At 31.7% G+C, this 18,396-nt stretch overlaps 5 protein-coding genes across 5 annotated transcripts in view; 1 reads left to right on the top strand and 4 right to left on the bottom strand.

Annotated features, from left to right (window-relative positions):
- LOC111679993 overlaps positions 1 to 18,396 on the top strand; it is a 68,620-nt gene that overhangs the window by 28,659 nt on the left and 21,565 nt on the right. Inside the window, exon 3 of the mRNA XM_046945380.1 lies at positions 9,225 to 9,327. Within this exon, the coding sequence (XP_046801336.1) occupies positions 9,253 to 9,327 (75 nt within the window). The 5' untranslated portion in view covers positions 9,225 to 9,252. The remainder of the gene's footprint in view (positions 1 to 9,224; positions 9,328 to 18,396) is intronic.
- On the bottom strand, positions 9,122 to 10,400 carry LOC111679994 (farnesol dehydrogenase-like). Its single transcript, XM_023441600.2, has 3 exons — positions 9,723 to 10,400; positions 9,517 to 9,654; positions 9,122 to 9,454 (listed from the first exon to the last, which is right to left on the bottom strand). The coding sequence occupies exons 1-3, from the start codon at positions 10,299 to 10,301 to the stop codon at positions 9,413 to 9,415; spliced, it is 759 nt and encodes a 252-aa protein (XP_023297368.2). The 5' UTR covers positions 10,302 to 10,400; the 3' UTR covers positions 9,122 to 9,412.
- Positions 13,142 to 14,266, bottom strand: LOC124418627 (farnesol dehydrogenase-like). Its single transcript, XM_046945381.1, has 2 exons — positions 13,622 to 14,266; positions 13,142 to 13,554 (listed from the first exon to the last, which is right to left on the bottom strand). Exons 1-2 carry the CDS (start codon positions 14,204 to 14,206, stop codon positions 13,378 to 13,380), a joined length of 762 nt encoding a protein of 253 aa, XP_046801337.1. The 5' UTR covers positions 14,207 to 14,266; the 3' UTR covers positions 13,142 to 13,377.
- On the bottom strand, positions 15,248 to 16,280 carry LOC111679997 (farnesol dehydrogenase-like). Its single transcript, XM_023441603.2, has 2 exons — positions 15,687 to 16,280; positions 15,248 to 15,629 (listed from the first exon to the last, which is right to left on the bottom strand). The coding sequence occupies exons 1-2, from the start codon at positions 16,227 to 16,229 to the stop codon at positions 15,453 to 15,455; spliced, it is 720 nt and encodes a 239-aa protein (XP_023297371.2). The 5' UTR covers positions 16,230 to 16,280; the 3' UTR covers positions 15,248 to 15,452.
- On the bottom strand, positions 16,436 to 17,470 carry LOC111679998 (farnesol dehydrogenase-like). Its single transcript, XM_023441604.2, has 2 exons — positions 16,748 to 17,470; positions 16,436 to 16,683 (listed from the first exon to the last, which is right to left on the bottom strand). The coding sequence occupies exons 1-2, from the start codon at positions 17,318 to 17,320 to the stop codon at positions 16,519 to 16,521; spliced, it is 738 nt and encodes a 245-aa protein (XP_023297372.2). The 5' UTR covers positions 17,321 to 17,470; the 3' UTR covers positions 16,436 to 16,518.

The following is an 18,396-nucleotide window of genomic DNA, read 5'->3' on the forward strand; positions in this document are numbered from 1 at the left end:
TAGACTATAGACTAGACTATAGACTACACTATAGACTACACTATAGACTAAACTATAGACTTAACCAAATAGGCAAGCCATTTAAAAAAAAGCCATGATATTTGACACTTTCTAATTAACATTAAAACTGCAAATTTAATTGCCAAAAATAATTATCAGTTAATAGTTTATAAATTAAGCATATTATAAGTAGATTTCCCTAAAAAACGAAATGTGTGTTTCAATATTTAACGATAATAAATTAAACAAAAAAATAAACACTTCAAATGAAGAAAGTTGTTTCTTAGTTTATTGACAATAAGTTAATGGCTAATTAATTAATTGATTTAGGTAAACAATATTAACATATAGATAATGTAAAATAAGATAAATCAATTTTGATTGAAGTGAGACTAAAAGACATTTATTTACACATTTTTAAAAAAATATTTAACACAATTTACAACAGATTTTACTTATTAAGTTTAGTGACCGCAAAATGTGCGAAACAAATATTATTAATAAGCATTATTCTTCTTAAAAGTAATTGAATTGTATTAATTGAAAAAAAAATCAAATGTGTAATTATGTCAGAGAAATCTGTAGTTATTTTTTTATATTTGTATTGTATTTTCTGTTAACGAACAATAATTTATAAGATTCTCTTCTGAAAGAAAAATTATAAACATTTTACACATGTATTTATAAAAAAATCAAAAGTAAACAAGATAAAATAAACATAAAAAATCTTGCAGAGAGAATGTTTTATTATCCATTTGTGTATTTCAATGTGGAGTTAATAATGACGAACAATGATTTACGCAAGCGCAGCATTATTATCACTACAAACACTTAAGCAATAACAAAAAATCTGTTTACAAATTGTATAAAGAATGATATGTTTTGATATATTGTTAAGTCTTTTTAAATGTTTTGATATAAAAAAATTTCACTTAATTATGTTTTACCTTCAAAATTCAGTTCTTCTTTTTATTGGAGTTTATTTATGGGATTTATTTCTGTTATTTTTTATATTCGTTAAAAAATTCATATCAAAAAGACATAAAACGTGAGTTTAACGGGTTTGTATTTGTTGTGTTAAATAATAACAGCTTCTTTTTTTGTGTTTTAACCATTTTATATGTAACGGTTTATTTTGAAAGTGAAATAATGAAATGAAATTTAACAAAAAATATAGGTTGCCAAAAGAATTTATCAAAACAGTTTAAATTTACCTCGGAAATCAATATACTTTTTTAGAAAAAGTGTTGAAAGTTGATTAATTAACGGCTAGTTAATCTTCAAGTTAATTAAATTGGTTACTTAAACTTGTTTGTTTCTATTCTTTAAGATTTTTTGTATTTTCGTAGTTTTAAAGTGTGAATGAAATATTTGGCACATGCGTCAAATCATATAACGGTAACTTGTACCGCACTAGGTTAATCTCTACTTCCATATAAGTACATACAAACATAAATACTTATATAAGAGAATAACTTTAACGACAAACTGCTTCGTCGTAAACTCAAGCTAAAAGATGACTGATCCCAGTCTCTACAAAGAAGTACTTTATAGTTCCTTCTTGGCATTAAAAATATTGTAAAATTCTTAATTAACTCTCAATTTTTCAAAAAAAAAAAAAAAATTCCCAAAAAATCCAAATACTTGTTATTACACGTCATGACAGTGACTTAAACCAAAAACTGCATTCCTCATTCCCACCACAGACTAACAATCGCATACAATTTGAAAAAAATCTAATCCATTTTAATCTTCCACTTCTCATTCCGAACATGATCTCTATTAAAATTTCTTAAATTTCACTTGTCTAACAAACTTTATAAAAAAGACAAAACAAAGCGTCAATGTTTGTTAAGGTGTCAACTGTGAATGTGTGTGTGTGTGTGTGAGTATGAATTTATGCGATAAATATTGGTTTGGTCGTGTGGCAATACACATATATGGAACACAATGTTCCAACTCTACCTCTTTTAATTTTGCCAACTATTCGTTCAAATAATCTTGTTACGTTTCTTCATCACTACCCATGGTTATTTGCTTTTCATCTCAATTGGTTTTTGTAACCCAAAATGAAGTACTAACGATTAAGTCATTCCGTTTGCGACATGTATCTTGGATGGTAGAAAAGTTGTAGGACGTCCGCGTATCTATATGCTGTTATAGATGCAGTTTGGTTTGTAGTTCAGACTATATTCTAGTCTATGATTTATCTTCAGTCTAGACTTAAACTCGAACTTCTGTCTATAGTCGAGACTACAATATATAATCCAGAATATATTATATAATTCAAACTTTAGTCTATAATCAAGACTACAGTTTATAAGCCACATAATAGTCTACATTCCAGACTATAGTCTGCAGTCCCGATTATAATTTATAACTAAAAATATAGTCTATCGTCCAGCCTATAGTATATAGTACAGAAAATAGTCTATAGTCCAGACTATGGTCTATAGTTCAGACTATCTTGTATAGACTAGAATAATAGTCCAAAGTCCATAATATTGTTAATAGTCCAGACTATAGTCAATAATCCAGACTATAGTCAATAGTCTATACTATAGTCAATAGTCCAGACTATAGTCAATAGTCCAGACTATAGTCAATAGTCCAGACTATAGTCTATAGTCCAGACTGTAGTCAATATTCCAGACTGTAGTCAATATTCCAGACTATAGTCTATAGTCCAGACTATAGTCAATATTCCAGACTATAGTCAATAGTCCAGACTATAGTCAATAGTCCAGACTATAGTCAATAGTCCAGACTATAGTCAATAGTCCAGACTATAGTCAATAGTCCAGACTATAGTCAAAAATCCAGATTATAGTCAATAGTCCATGCCATAGTCAATAGTTCAGACTATAGTCAATAGTCCAGACTATAGTCAATAGTCCAGACTATAGTCAATAGTCCAGACTATAGTCAATAGTCCAGACTATAGTCAATAGTCCAGACTATAGTCAATAGTCCAGATTATAGTCAATAGTCCAATCTATAGTCAATAGTCCAGACTGTAGTCAATAGTCCAGACTATAGTCAGTAGTCCAGACTATAGTCAGTAGCCCAGACTATAGTCAATAGTCCAGACTATAGTCAATAGTCCAGACTATAGTCAATAGTCCAGACTATAGTCAATAGTCCGTACTATATTCAATACTCCACTCTATTGTCAATAGTCCAAACTAAAGTCAACAGTCCAGACTATAGTCTTGACTTTAGTCTATAGTTCTGATTATAGTATACAGTATATATAGACTATAGGCTATAATGCAGTATATAGTTCAGACTATAGTCTAAAGAAGTTTATATTCCACACTAAAGTCTACAGTCCAGACCAAACAATAGTCTATAGTCCAGATTGTAGCTTTCTAAATTGTTTTTTGTAGCGATTTTCATTCAATCTCCTTGACTTGTATTTAATTTTTCCTTTTCTGGCCATCGAATAAACAAAACCATTTATCCAGTCAGCCATATTCCATCCCAGCCACTCTGCTGACACTACTAGTACATACATAAGTACATATATCGGTACGTACATACGAGTACATAAAGTACTTTTTTATACATTTTCAATTTTGTTAGTTTTTCATTGTTTGTGGTACATCTTATAAATACAGATTGATTGTAATTGATTCTCGTTTGATGTTGAGTAAATTGTTTGTTGTTGTTGTTGAAATTGCTGCTGCCGTTGCTTTTTTATGGCTGGTGGTATATGTTACAAATGACTGTTGGCCGGAATGGATTATAGTGTGTGTGGGTGGTAAGAAAAGGTCTTTCTTTGGTTATGTTGTTGTTGTTGTGGCCTGTCTGTTGTTGATGATGGTTTGTTTTATATTGTTGTGGCTGTAGGTGGATTATTTACCCATAACGACAATTTTAAGTGCTTGCCAAAGTTGTTGTTAATGCTGCTGTTGCTATACATATTGGTTGTTGTTGTTGCTGTTGTCGATGTCGATGTCGGTGTCAGTATTGTTGTTTATTGCTAAAGACTTTGATGAAATGATAAGTACATACAAATAAAAAATATCAACAAAATTATAGTAACCAATTTTATGAGAACTTTATAGACGAATGGAAAGGATATCAATTGCAGAAAATCGTTGCTTAGAATAATAAAAAGAATAAAATAAATTGAAATTTAATGATAAAACGAAGAATTTAGTCATGTTAATCGATGATGAAAAATGGTTTTTGTAATGGGGAATAAGTTGGTAATTTTTTTAATATAATCATTAAAAAATTGCTTAATTCTACAGTTAATAAATAATTATAATATATTGTCTAACTTTCTTAAAGATAGATACTGATCTAATTTCTGTCGCTTTACATTACCAAATTCCTTTTAAGTAAATGTAAAGGCCGACATTAAGACTCAAATCAATAAATGTTTATGTCAAAAATCCAATTTATTGATGAACGAAAAATTACGCATTTAAACCCTTTTAAATCTTATTAAATTGCTCCGCACGTTAAGTGTAACACGTATGCCTTCTTTTCTCAACTCCACACATATACAATAGTATATACATACATATATTCTTACAAACATGACTCTCTGCTACAGAAACGTGCAATATCATTTTTTCCGATCATTTTTGGTTTATTGGTCACTAAATGGCATGTATTAAAAGATCATTGAATCCATGATCTTTTACTAATTTGTGGTCATACAAGTATTATTTTGGCACACCCAGCCGGCAGGCCAAATCGTAGAATATATGTTCGTAATAAAATTTGGCAACAAAAAAAGTTACCCCCAAAAAAATATTGAAAGACAAAAACTAATAAAAGAAAATTTAACAAAATCGTGAGCCATAAACAGTTAAAAACTAAGAAAAAACGGGCCTAAGCTTAAATATACATTTGATGTGCCAGCCTTGTGTGTAAGTGCAAAAAAAAAAAATGCACAACTATAACAATTTGTTGAACAAAATATTTGCAACAAACTACTGATGTTGCAATATCAACGAAGTGTTCAGTACCAAACAATGAAATATAAACGAAACCTAAAAATTTGGTTGGAGAAGAGTGAGATACTGAAAAGGTACTAATTTTAGCATTATGTTAAATTTAGGTACAATTTTAAGGGAAAATAATATACATATCTCTTAGAAATGTTTATTGAACTAAACAATAATTGTTAGTTGTAAACAATAATTGTTAGTTGTAAACAATAATTGTTAGGACCTTGCACATGATATCAAAATTGTATATCAATAATATGTGGTAAACAGAAGAAACGGAAAAAAGCTTAAAAGGACCTTTTTATACTTCGACCCCAAATATTAACCTCAGGATAATGATTTTGAGAAATAACATCTTAGCTTTCAGTTTCTGCGGAAACAGGGGCTTGCAGCAGAAATTTTCATAGCAACTTTCATTATAATGAAACGTGAAATTTTTTGTAATAAGTAATTGTATTTTTTAATAAAAGACAAGTATGTATGTAGAGTCGGATATTAATAGGCTTAATAATAGACCGATTTTAACCATTTTAATTGCATTCGTCCTTGAACTAAAAAAAGAGTAAGTGCCAAATTTCATCAAATTATCATGACCTTTAGCGTGTGCACAATGTTTACATGAATACACAGACAGACGGATGGACAAATGAACACAACTAAATCGATTCAGAAAGTGATTCTGAGCCGATTGGTATACTTAAAGGTGTAGGACCAATATTTTTGGGTATTACAAACATCAGCACCCTCCCCACTATTGTGGTGTAGGGTATAAAAACATGGTCATTAAGTGGTCGTTGCACCACTCATTATCGACAGTTTCGATATATATAGGATTAACAGTATAACTAACTAAATAAGAGAAAGAATTAAATAATTAATTTATTAAAAATTAAAACTGACGGCAGTATAGTGCTGACCAAATTTGGTTTACTTTCCAAACACATAGCTGGTGAACAGGCATTTGTGGTTCTAACTTCTAGCAAGTAATTTCCTTGTTAAAATATTCCTCAATGTTTCAATCGGAAATCGACACTTTCTACGTGAGGAGAATGATAATAAGTATAAGAATGACATTTAAATAATGTCAGACATATCTTACTGTCAGAACGGGTGTTTTAAAGGACTGTGTGTCATAACAGAACGAATAGCGTAATAACAACAAGTCGAAGTGATTTGTAAATAAAGGGGCTCATAGCCTACTTATCTTCCCTGAACAATTTTTTGAGCACATATTGCACAATTGTCAAACACTAAGGACTTGTCGAATCATATACTAAACCTCTCACCAACTATTAATAGTTTTCAAGTTATAAAACCTATTATGGTGAAACAAAAGGTCATGGTTCATAGTGGTCCCTCTTATATAATCTGATATGTCTACAGATCGGCAATATCAATCAATGGTTTATGTAATATTCTATATACTGTTCCTTAAGGTAGTCTAATCAATCGACTAGTCCATATTCTATACTAATCCATAGACTAGTACACTTGGTAGTTCAAAGATTAGACTAAAGAGAAGCCAAAAAATTGAAAATCGCTAGTATATATATCTATAAACTCATCAATAAACAAAGTCCATGAATTGGAATTAAGAATTAGTCCATAAACTTGACATAGACTAATAAATACTATATTCCTTAAATTAGTCCAAGAACTATTTAAATATTTTAGGCAATTGTACTTAAGTACTTTGAAACTTAGTAATATTATATTTATCCAAGAATTTTTAGTACCTTAATAACATTTTAATCTTCTATGTCTTATCATAAAAAGTACCAAAAAATGCGTACACTTTTTTAAACATAAAGGAACTTTAATGCAATATCTACCATCAATTTATACAAAACATAACAAAAGTTTTCTTATTAACGCTGTAAATGCGATCTTTCAATGATTAAAGTGATCGTATAGCAATTATTATGACGAACCAATTTGGACGAACAGCCACATGTAGGCTTAAGGCCAAATTTATAAAATGAAAATCTTATATACCAAAATCCATTGTGTATTTCTTTGTGAAGTTTTGTTATTATTGGGTTATTCGTTGGTTAAATAAAGGTTGATTATGGTGAAGCAAAGATCTCCAAAGGAGTAGGCCAAATATGCTAACAAATTGTATGGTAGGCCATGGCTAACACACACATACATAAGTGCATGTTCCATTTATCCATGCGGTATATGGTGCAGGCTCAACAAACATTGACCACTAAAGAGCAAGAGGTCGTTCAAAGTTGTATTGTTAATGCCAGGAAAAGCTTAAATATATTGTTGTTTGGTTGTACTGTCGTATATGGTTGGCTGCATGGGCTGTTTGTGGTTGTGTATAAGAACTAATTTAAATTGGCATGAAATTTCATATAAAGGCGGTAAATTTACTTTCGAAACAAACACAGTAACAAAAGTTACATTCATTGTTTGTTCATATGTATGTATGAATGCCCATAACATACCTGGGAAATATTGTGGTTTAATGTGATTTTTTTTTGTTTTCGTCTCTTTGATGATTAAAAATTAAATGTTTGATTTAACAGTTTTCTTTTCATTCATTTTGTTTGGTCTTTATTGCAATAAAAACTGAAAGCTAAAAAGAAAAAAATGTAAAAAAAGTTAAAAGGGCTTTTATGTCAATTTTTAAGAGTATTCAGAGCTCTTTTATTGGCTTGTGTATAATAATGTTGTCTTACCAGATTAATAAGACAAGCAGTAACAACTTTATATGTGATTTTTTTGCGTTATTTTTTAAAAATTTGTTAAACCAAAAATTTTTTACATAAATTTGTTTTAAGAACTGTTTGCCCTACGGGTTAAATGTGTAGTGAAAAATTGTGAATGTGCATTTTTAACATCTTACTTTTGTGAATTGAGGTTTTTTAATTGTACAAGTTTTTGGAGGATAAAAATTGTGGAGATTACAAAAGAATTTTAAAATTTATTGAAAATTATTTTTACGGAAAAAATTATAATATGTACAACACGTTATGCGATATTCCTTAGATGTACACAATACTTTGAAGTAAAGTCAAAAGTGCCCTGTGTACTACTTCAACTAAGGCTCTGGAAACGTTTTACCCATTTGAACATTTTCTCTTTACATTACGCGGACTAGCCAAAAACGATTTCTTCGAAACGCTGATCTTAATAAGAATGTTTTAGTCAAGGGAGCTTGGTGTTCTACATTGAAGACCCAGAAACAGAAATATATCATCGTTTACCTTATCATACAGAAGGCAGTAACGGTATGAGTAAATTTGGTTATAATAAATATGGCGCCTAAAGGGCTTAATTAGGCGATATCAAGTGATAGAATAGCTTTGAGTGAATACATGTTGGGAGTATACGGTAACAAAAGCTTGAAAGGGAAGAGAGCTCGGGATAGTTAACTTGACGAACGCAAAACATTTCGACGCAACTAAAGTAGAATTGAAACAAAACGAAGGTGAAGGATATAAATATGGTTGAGGATAAACGGTGGGTAGAACCACCCAATCATGTGACACTGATGAGAACTAGACGAGAAATCTCCTCGAAATGCGCAAGTCTGAGATAAGTATGATGGTACATATTCTGAATGGACACACGAAACAATCTATACAAAATTGGACTTGAGGATTTAGACGAATGTAAATCATGTGGAGAAGACAGTGAAACTCTGGAGCACTTTCCTTGTCACTTTCAGCCATTAGTCGATGTTAGATCAAAGTATCTTAGAAGTGATGTTATTCCGGAAATAACATTCTTAGGAATTACCTCCAGGAAACTGAGTTTCTAAACAATGAAAAATAAAACATTGAGTGAACTTTTTTCTTTCATGAAAAGGAGCTCAAAACAGGCTCGATATTGGCCTGTTGGACTACATAAACATAGTCAATAGTGCCAATACTACTCTATAAACCGCTTCAACAGCTTATCAGTAGACAAGTCCATAGTTAGTGGACAAGTCAATCAATTAATTAAACTAATCCATAGACCAGTCCACAAACTATTTATACACCTGTAAACAGACCATTACATTCCAACAAAAGTTTTTATTAGCATTTTAAGTCATTAGTTTAACACTGAAATTAGAAAATAATCATTAGATGGAAGTACTCACATGATATATAATAGTAAAAGTGGTAACAAGTGCAAGTCGTTACCAAGTTTTTGCTGGGTTGTTTCTATTAATAGAAAATTTATTAAAAAGTTTTTTAAATACAAACAATGTACTTTATACAATTAATTAATATAAACATGTTTTCTTTTCGTTTTTTTCAGATTTATCATCATACGATACAGCTCCAGGATGTGGAGCCCACAAAAAGGTCCTACACGACTGTGGGACCTTAGGTTTAGTCTTTTATTTATTTTACAATTAATGGTAAGTTTAACAATTATTTTACATAATTTCATTTCATTTAAGTGATATTTTGAGAATTTGCTTTAAATATTATGTTTTAAAACAATTATAACCTTTCGCCTAAAGGTTTAATTATAAGTTCATGGACCTAGACAAAAAAATATAATGAAAACTTTATTAATATTTGAAATAAAATCTGTACCACCTTACCTGAACATGACAGGGAGTTTGTAGACAATAAACTATAGCATCTGCTACATCGGAGGGTTCTAGAAAATTTGCATTTTTCAATAGTTCCCAAGCTCTTTTGGAAAATAGTTCGGTACGCACTAAACCCGGACTAATGCTCTGAAAAAAAAAACAAAATAAGCAATGAATTTAATATTTTTTTTAAATCAGTAATTTCTTCAACTTACAGTTATTTTAATTTTTGTATTATGCATTAAAAACTCATTCCGATAGACTTCAGTCATGGCTGTTAGGGCATGTTTCGAAGCTTGATACATATTTGTTGACATGCCACTGAAATGTTCTACCTTATGTCCGCCTATGCTATTTATAATAATAACATGACCCTGACTATTGTTATGCTGTGACATTGTCTTAAAGGCCTCTCTAGTACAATAGACCACACCCATGACATTTGTTTCGATGGTATCACGTATATCTTGTGAATTATTTTCCCTCACCAGCTCTGTATCACGTACAATACCAGCATTATTTATTAGCACCGCTATGGCACCATATTCTTTAACAATCTTTTCAAATGTCTCAACTACTTCGACTTCATTGCGTACGTCACATTTGTGTGCATGGAAACGTTGTTGTTTTTCTTTATTACCCGTCCAAAAATCATGTAATTTTTCTATACCTTCTTGGCATAAGTCCAGACCCACAACAATCATGTAATGCTCAATGAGTGCTTTACAACAGGCCGCTCCTATACCTGCACTGGCTCCCGTCACTACGGCTACTTTATTATGCCATTTTTCCATTCTAAATGTGATTTTTAATTTTGTTTTTATATAGAGTAACACAATTTTTATTAAAATTTTAATGTTTATGTTGTGATCATTTCAGAACAACTGAAATTAATGCATAGAATTTAAATTTGAAAAAATGCAAGATTTATACATTTAATTGCTTAAAGAGGTTATTGGTCAAGCTTTGTGCTCACTGCATCATTGTTGTAAATAATTTTAAATGTTAATTTATCTGTTTAAAATACTACATGCAAACAACCCAGCGAGTATATTTTTTTGATTTGCTTTGAGCATTATTTAGTCTACAAAAATATGCAAAAAACTACTAGATGACGTGATAGTAATTTGAGTTAAAATTTTAATTGTATTTTGTTTTTGTTACAATAACAAAATAAAAGTAAAGTTTGTGCTCAAACTACTCGTTTGGTATCTACAAACAGCACATAACTTTTGAAAGTAATGAGTTAAAAAGCTATTTAAACAACTTTTCACTCATTGTCATTTCACTCGGAGTCATAGAATGTAAGTACTTACCATGTGAGCTTTGAAATATGCACTGAAAAATATACGAATGTAGGTCCTATGTTCGTTAGTCCATTGTCGTGTTCAGAGCAAAAAACACAAGGCAGTCGTCACTTTCTTGTACCGAAGGTAAACGAGAGACTTCAATGTAGTTTTTGTGTTGTATTAGATTCAACGGTTTATTTATAGTCCCCCCGGGGCATGTGATCATTCTCATCTTAGTATATTGCAAGCCTAGGGAAAAGAGATGCTAACAGTACTTTAAGTACTATAAACAGGTGGTGATCAAATGTATCCTCGGTCTTTCGTTGGAATGATTTGACATGGGATCGCACAAAAGCACCAGATAATCGGATGCTATGGGTAAACAGTTGCCCATAAGACTTTGTCTTGGCTGGTCACTTGCTTAAGGTTCCTTCGAAATGCACGTACTGGTTTTGGTTCAAACCCAAATTCGCGGAAAGGGACGTTTGTTTAAAAGATTAATGCGGTACAAAGCACAGGGAAAGGTGACGAATAGAGAATGATAAATGTGTGGCGAAACAGAGTGAGATGTTTGGCGCAGCTAAGTAGAGCTGATAATACCTTAATATTTAATTTATCCGCAATTTTCCTTTTTGGTTAAGTGTCTTGAAGTTTACTGTAAATCATGCTCAACTTATCAAATAAACATTGATCTGTACTTTGAACCACCTAGGTGCTGTTGTCTAAACAATAGGGTTATCTCACTAGTGTTATTGTGCGACTATAATGGGTTAAAAAATTCGCTGGAGCTAGTCTTCCTCTTCTATTAACTATAAACTAGTGGTTGCCTTTTCCTTGTCGGTGTAAGTGTTGAGTTTGTCTCATGATACCTGACATTCACCGATGGATCTCATATGGCAGAGATTATATAGCTCAAGCACAAGGGCAAAGTGGTTGTACATGGACCAGCATAATCACGTACAAAATTTTTCACCTGTGTGTAAGAAACACAAAGGGCGGTGGTGACTCGTTTAAGGAGCTCACCTTATGGATAAAAAAGACCACCAATAAAAAGGGCAGACAAGACAGGTAGCTATTTACGTAAAGCATGTAAAGCACGTAAAGTACTTCATCATCTTGGTTATTTTTAGTACCTATATCTGTGGTTCAACTAGAGACTTATTTTATATAGTACCATATATACCGGTAGCCCAAGCCTCTAGTATTTGTTAAAAGTCAAATCTATATTTTGAAATAAGTTCGGTCATGTTCTCCGGCAATTCTGGGAAGTAGAGATGTGAAATGTTGTGGTAGGTAAGTTAAATAAATATTTCGGAACTTCCCCCGTATCTGCTGAAAATTTTCACACATAAGGCGATATGTAAGTAGTACTAATTGTGAAGTAATTGGTTGTGTAGGTTCATATTATTACGAAGCTTTTTTGGGTACCATAGTAATCTAGCTGTTTGGCTATGACAAATCTTATATATGAAGTTACCCACAAACACGTTATGTATGTAAATCGAAAGTGAATTTCGGAATGTGACTTCTTATATGATCTTATATCATTCATAATCACATCATACTTCTTCTAGCCTTTACGGTTCTTATTTGAAGAGATTTTTAGGAAAACATTTAAATTTTTATTTGTTTAAAGTCGACCTAATTTTCATTAAGTATATATTTTTAAATTAAAATTTTTATGACTTTTTTATGGCTATTTTTTTACTGTTAAAATAATATTTTTATTATTTCAACAAACTAGATTTAATGCGCAATTCTCTTTATACCCTACACCACTTTAGTGGGGAGGGTATATTGAGTTTCTGCTGATGTTTGTAACGCACAATAATATTGGCCCTATACCCATTTTCTGAGTTTTAGCTATGTCCGTCCGTCTTTCCGTCCATGTAAACCTTGTAATCAAACTACAGGCCGCAATTTTAAAGATAATTTAATGAAATTTGGTACATGATCTTCTATTGTCCCAGGGACGAACCCTATTGAAAATAATTAACATCGGTTCATTATTTCACCTAACCCCATACAACTTAACCCCCGAATAGAGCTTGTAAACCTTGTAATCAAACTACAGGTCGCAATTTTGGAGATATTTCAATGAAATTCACATGATCTTTTACCTAGGCCCCATAGAACTGAACCTGCCAAATAGGGCTTTTACTCGTATCTCGGCAAAAAGCTGCAAAACCAAGTTCTATACTAGTCTTGATAACCCTGATAAACTTTATAATTATAGGACCACATTTGACCCTAGTCCCTCTAAAAAGTCCCGTCAAAAAATTTTTTAAATATCCACAGTTTTATTAAACAGTAAATGACTTTAGTATATCTGAGGCAAGGTACAATTCAACTTAAATGCTTTGTGAAAACTAAATCACATTTATTCGTATACAGGTGTAGGGTATTATATGGTCGGCCTCGCCCGACTATAACTTCTTACTTGTTTTATTTTATATTTAATAAATCCGTGTACATGTTTTCGGCATTCATTTATATAATCTTAAGACTAAAGCATTAACATCAAGGAACAATAATTTGTATACTAAATATAGACTAAATGAGCTACAAAAAACTTAGTCAACTAAAAAGTACCTCCCAAAGGTCGTATCATTAGTTCATGTATTTGAACATTTGGTGGGGTTTGCAAACAATATACCACTGCATCGGCTACATCTTGAGGACGCAAAAGAGAATATTCTGCCGGTAAATTTGAACATTCACCTAGTATTTGTGTATTTACTGCACCGGGACTTATACTCTATTAAGGAAAATCATAATCTTATTAATTTCACTTTAGGCTAAGTTAAAAACATTATATTACTTACCGTTATTTTGATTTTGGTTTGTTCCATTAGGAACTCTTGACGTAATACTTCCGTCATGGCGGTTAAGGCATATTTTGTGGGAGCATATAAATTTAAACTAACACCCGGCAACTGTGGTACATAATGACCCACTAAACTATTTATTATAATAACATGTCCCGTGTCACGAGAATAGTTTTTCATTATAGCAAAAGCTTCACGCGTGCACAAAGCTACACCCAAAATATTTGTATCTAAAACATCTCTCAAATCTTCAGTATTGTTGGGCTTGACAATTTGGGTATTTTTCAAAACACCTGCATTATTTATGAGCACATCTATGCCACCCAAGTGATCAGCTATCCAAGCAAATGTATTACGTATATCGTTTTCCGAACGAACATCACATTTTAGGGCGTGAAAACGATATCTTTGATCAGCTGGTATATTAGCCAAAACCTCACGTTCCATTTGATCTTGACGACGAGCCAAACCAACAACAATCATGCCTTCCTGTAGTAAAGCTTTACAACAGGCGGCTCCTATACCCGAACTAGCACCCGTTATTACGGCAATTTTTAACGGCATCTGCTTAGGATGAGACATTTTAAAGACTAAAGATGAGTTTTCAGAATTGTCATGTTTAAACCTCTAGTATTGTTTATTTAGTTTTGAATACGCACTATCAATTGATTAAGAATATTATTGTTTATTTTGGTGAAAATACTGATAAGAGGACAAGAGTTTTGTGTTACTGCAACATAAAAAAAAAACTGATAATAGATGAGTTTGAGTATTCTTAGTTCAACTTTATACCCTACATCGATGCTAAGTTATATATACATAATATGTATGAACAAAGATTTCAAAGATATTATAGAAACTTAAAATGGTTAGAGTTATGTAAAATCAACGTCCAAATAAGGCCAGTTATAGGACTTGATGAGAAAATTACCAATTTCAAACCAACTGTGTGTTGGTCTAAGATTTATCTGCGTTGCAAACATCTGCCGCCGTCTACAATATAGTAGTGTAGGGTATAGTAGACAAATAAAACACAAATAAATTGATAATGAAATGTTTGGCTTCTGTGAACTTTAACACTAAATCTATTAAGTTAGTATTGTTATCATTACTCTCGTATTTTGTAAAAAATAATTTTACTCGATTTTTGGCTTCGAATAATAAATAAAAATTGATTAGAGAGCGCAAGATACTTAGATAAGGCGGAAATTAGGTAAATAAATAGAATTAAATAAGAGAGAGATAATTTTTAAAGAGACTAGATTAAGAGAGTTCTTATAATATAAACTTATGATATTTTAAAAATATAGTAACAGCGGGTTTAAACTAATTAGTAAAGAATGATTCTTATCGAATATATTTTTGTGTAGACTATGTTCCCACAGCTTTAGCATTTACATGTCTAGGCTAGGTTTCTAGAGCTGAGTTTTTTACACGTATGTACATGCCTTGTTTATTAATAACTGTGCCGACTTTTCTTCAGAATAGTATAACTTCTTCTTAGAGTTTCGACTTTTTGCTCACATTCTGTCGGCCTGTGCAATTAACCCACCCATAAAAAGTTTAAAATGTAAGTCATAAGTTTTACAAGAACCATAACTCAATCTTCTATATTTTGAAAATCTGTAATGATGTTTAGAAATACTCAAATTACAATATTTCATGCAAGATTCGATATCTTAATAACAGTGTCGTGTGAACGAAGTATTAAACATTTTATTGGTCAATAAGCACCATTAGAAAACAACACTTCAAATTATTGAAAAATTTCTAAAAGAAACACAATCGTATTATTGATAATTATATAGTCCACCGGTTACTCAAAATTTCAGTAATCAAATCCCAGAGGACGTATAAATAAATCATGTATTTGAACATGTGATGGTGTTTGTATACCAAATACAATGGCATCAGCAACATCTTCAGGATTTAGGGCGGGTATATGAGATGGATATGGAATATCATCGCCCAAAATACCAGTACGGCAGGCACCAGGACTAACGCTCTATACAAACGAAAAATCAGTTACTTAAACTTAAAATATCTTTAGTATATAACATACCGTAATTTTTGTTCTAGAACCCTGAGCTAAAAGCTCATGCCTTAATACCTCCACCAAGGCAGTAACAGCATGCTTTGAGGGTGGATATATATTTGTACTTTGACCCGGTATATTTGGCACTAAACGACCACAAATACTATTGACAATTGTTATATGACCATCAACATTACGTTTTTTCATATTTTGAAAAGCTTCTCGAGTACACCAAACAATCCCCATGAGATTAGTATCAATAGTGTCTCTAATATCCTTAGAATTACTTGGATTTAGTAGAGCATTTTGTCGTATAATACCAGCATTATTTATTATAACAGCAAAAGTGTCTCTGACATTCGCCTCATCTCTGACATCACATTTGAAGTAGTGGAAATTTGTTTGTTGTTCTATGGCCAAAGAAGTTTTCACTTGTGTTTCCATTTTATCGAGACGAATATCAAGACCCACCACAATCATACCCTTTTCTAAAAGAAGTTTACAGGTGGCAGCACCAATACCAGATGCGGCTCCAGTTACTACAGCGATTTTGTTTTGCCAAAGCTCCATTTTAGGGGAAATTGAATGTGTAAAGTTGTTTTTAGAAATTATTACTAAATTCAATTTTGTTTTATTTAAATTTATTTAAAAATAAATGTAATTTTTATAAGGAATATTTTATCTTATCAATGCAATGGTTGGCCATTATTATCTTATCATTATATTCGAAATTCTATCGATTTTATAATTTTAACATATTACGAAATGCAACACGGAAGTCTTAAGAAAATATATTTTTTTTAATTTCGAGTCCAAGATTTTGCAAGAATTAAACTTAATTAAATTGGAATTATAATTATCAAAAATCTTCACCAATTGGTTTAATAATCATCTCATGAATTTGAACATGAGGAGGTGTTTGTATACAATAAACTATAGCATCGGCAATATCTTCACTTTTTAAAACGGGCAATTCATCGGGGAATTCAACAATATCTGTCTTCACGGCACCCGGGCTAATGCTCTGTAAAAATTTAAAAATCTCTCTCAAAAATTGATAAAAATAATTTCCTTTAAGACAAACTCACCGTTACTTTAATTTTTGTATTATTCGCCAATAGTTCCTGCCTTAATACCTCTGTCATGGCTGTGATAGCATGTTTACTAGGTGGATAAATATTTAGTTTTAAATCCGCTATATGCGGTACATAATGACCCGTCAAACTATTTAAAATCACCACATGGCCATCAACTTGTCGTTTTTTCATATTCTTAAATGCCTCCCGGGTACACCATACCACACCCAAAACATTTGTATTAAGGGTTTTTGTTATATCCTCTGTATTATTTTCGGTCAACAAAGTGGTTTGCCTATAAATTCCAGCATTATTTATTAGGACATCAAGCCCGCCAAAGTTTTGTTCGATCCAGCCAAAAGCCTCTTTAACATTAGACTCATCACTTACATCACATTTGTGTGTATGGAAATTCGCTTGTTTGGCAGCTATAATAGTGGGTCTTACTTGGGTTTCCATTTTATCGACACGTCTAGCAAGACCTATCACAATCATGCCTTTTTCTACTAAAGCTTTACAGGTGGCAGCACCTATACCTGAACTGGCACCGGTAACCACAGCGATTTTGTTTTGCCAACGTTCCATTTTCTATATTAATTTTTTGCAAATGTTGTGTGAACTCTTCAAGATCCCAAAAGAAACTAATGTTTTATTTGTATTAACATTATATTATTTTATTTAAAATTTGGAGATGTTAAACCTCTTTTTGGATTTATTCGCTTGATTAGTATTCTTCTTTTGTTTCTTGTCAATTTAACTAATACTTATTGTACGTATCTATAAGTGTTGCCAAATGAATATTAATCCCAAAAATGTAAATATATTTCAATATATGATTTAAATTTACAATAAGACATTTTTGCTGGCATTATCTGGCAGTTCGGACGGACAGTCCCGATCTACCTATTTTACCTACCATTTAGAGTTACCCCTAAATATTGAACGTCCAGGTGACAACTATTTTAACATGGGCTTGTAATACGAGGAATTCCATTGTGACCCCATTGATTACGAAGAGTCATTAAGAGGCTTAAGTTTGTTTTTCTCTCTCGCTTATAAAGGGGGCACTAAAGTGGGAATTGTCTTCACTAAATGCAAATCACTGTGTTTTCGGATACATTGACTCTTTGTCGAACTGCTGGAAATATATAGATATGCAAGTACATATGTATGTTTATCCAGGTTGAAATGTAGAAGTTCATGGTGGTTTAATCCACACATACATATATGTGTATATCTTGTCTTTATAATCCCATCAAATTTGGTAAAAAATAACAAAATGGCAACTCTATGTTTGTACATATATGTATATGTATGTATGAGTAAAACACATATGTTCATAGCAGTGCGTGGCATTCATAGATACAAGGGACCGAATTCAATTAGATTTTTAAACCCTATCCGACAAGTTAAAGTTAATGCATCCGAAAATTGACAGTCACTAATTTGCCCCTTTTTTAAGCGAGAACGGAAATAGTCATCACCTAACTTACCCATGGTAGTCTAAAGAGTGGAAACCTAAAAAACATAGAACATGCTTAATTTAAAATTGCTAGTCAAATGGGTAGTCGTTGGCTAAGAACGCAAGTTCGGAACTGACTCTTCGAAGTACTGAAAATAAACACAACACATTTGTCAACAATAAAAAGCTTTAAATGCAT

The sequence above is a fragment of the Lucilia cuprina genome, chromosome 3 (genome assembly GCF_022045245.1).
Source record: "Lucilia cuprina isolate Lc7/37 chromosome 3, ASM2204524v1, whole genome shotgun sequence".
NCBI lineage: Eukaryota > Metazoa > Arthropoda > Insecta > Diptera > Calliphoridae > Lucilia > Lucilia cuprina.

Excerpts from the sequence above, each read along its gene's own strand:
- LOC111679994 (XM_023441600.2), bottom strand. The coding sequence starts at position 10,301 with ATGGAAAAATGGCATAATAAAGTAGCCGTAGTGACGGGAGCCAGTGCA. Across the intron at positions 9,655-9,722 it reads ATACAAAAATTAAAATAACT|AGCATTAGTCCGGGTTTAGT; the intron begins GTAAGTTGAAGA and ends TTTTTTTTTCAG. Across the intron at positions 9,455-9,516 it reads AAACTCCCTGTCATGTTCAG|GTCCATGAACTTATAATTAA; the intron begins GTAAGGTGGTAC and ends TTTTTTGTCTAG.
- LOC124418627 (XM_046945381.1), bottom strand. The coding sequence starts at position 14,206 with ATGTCTCATCCTAAGCAGATGCCGTTAAAAATTGCCGTAATAACGGGT. Across the intron at positions 13,555-13,621 it reads AAACCAAAATCAAAATAACG|AGTATAAGTCCCGGTGCAGT; the intron begins GTAAGTAATATA and ends TTTCCTTAATAG.
- LOC111679997 (XM_023441603.2), bottom strand. The coding sequence starts at position 16,229 with ATGGAGCTTTGGCAAAACAAAATCGCTGTAGTAACTGGAGCCGCATCT. Across the intron at positions 15,630-15,686 it reads GTTCTAGAACAAAAATTACG|AGCGTTAGTCCTGGTGCCTG; the intron begins GTATGTTATATA and ends TCGTTTGTATAG.
- LOC111679998 (XM_023441604.2), bottom strand. The coding sequence starts at position 17,320 with ATGGAACGTTGGCAAAACAAAATCGCTGTGGTTACCGGTGCCAGTTCA. Across the intron at positions 16,684-16,747 it reads ATACAAAAATTAAAGTAACG|AGCATTAGCCCGGGTGCCGT; the intron begins GTGAGTTTGTCT and ends AAATTTTTACAG.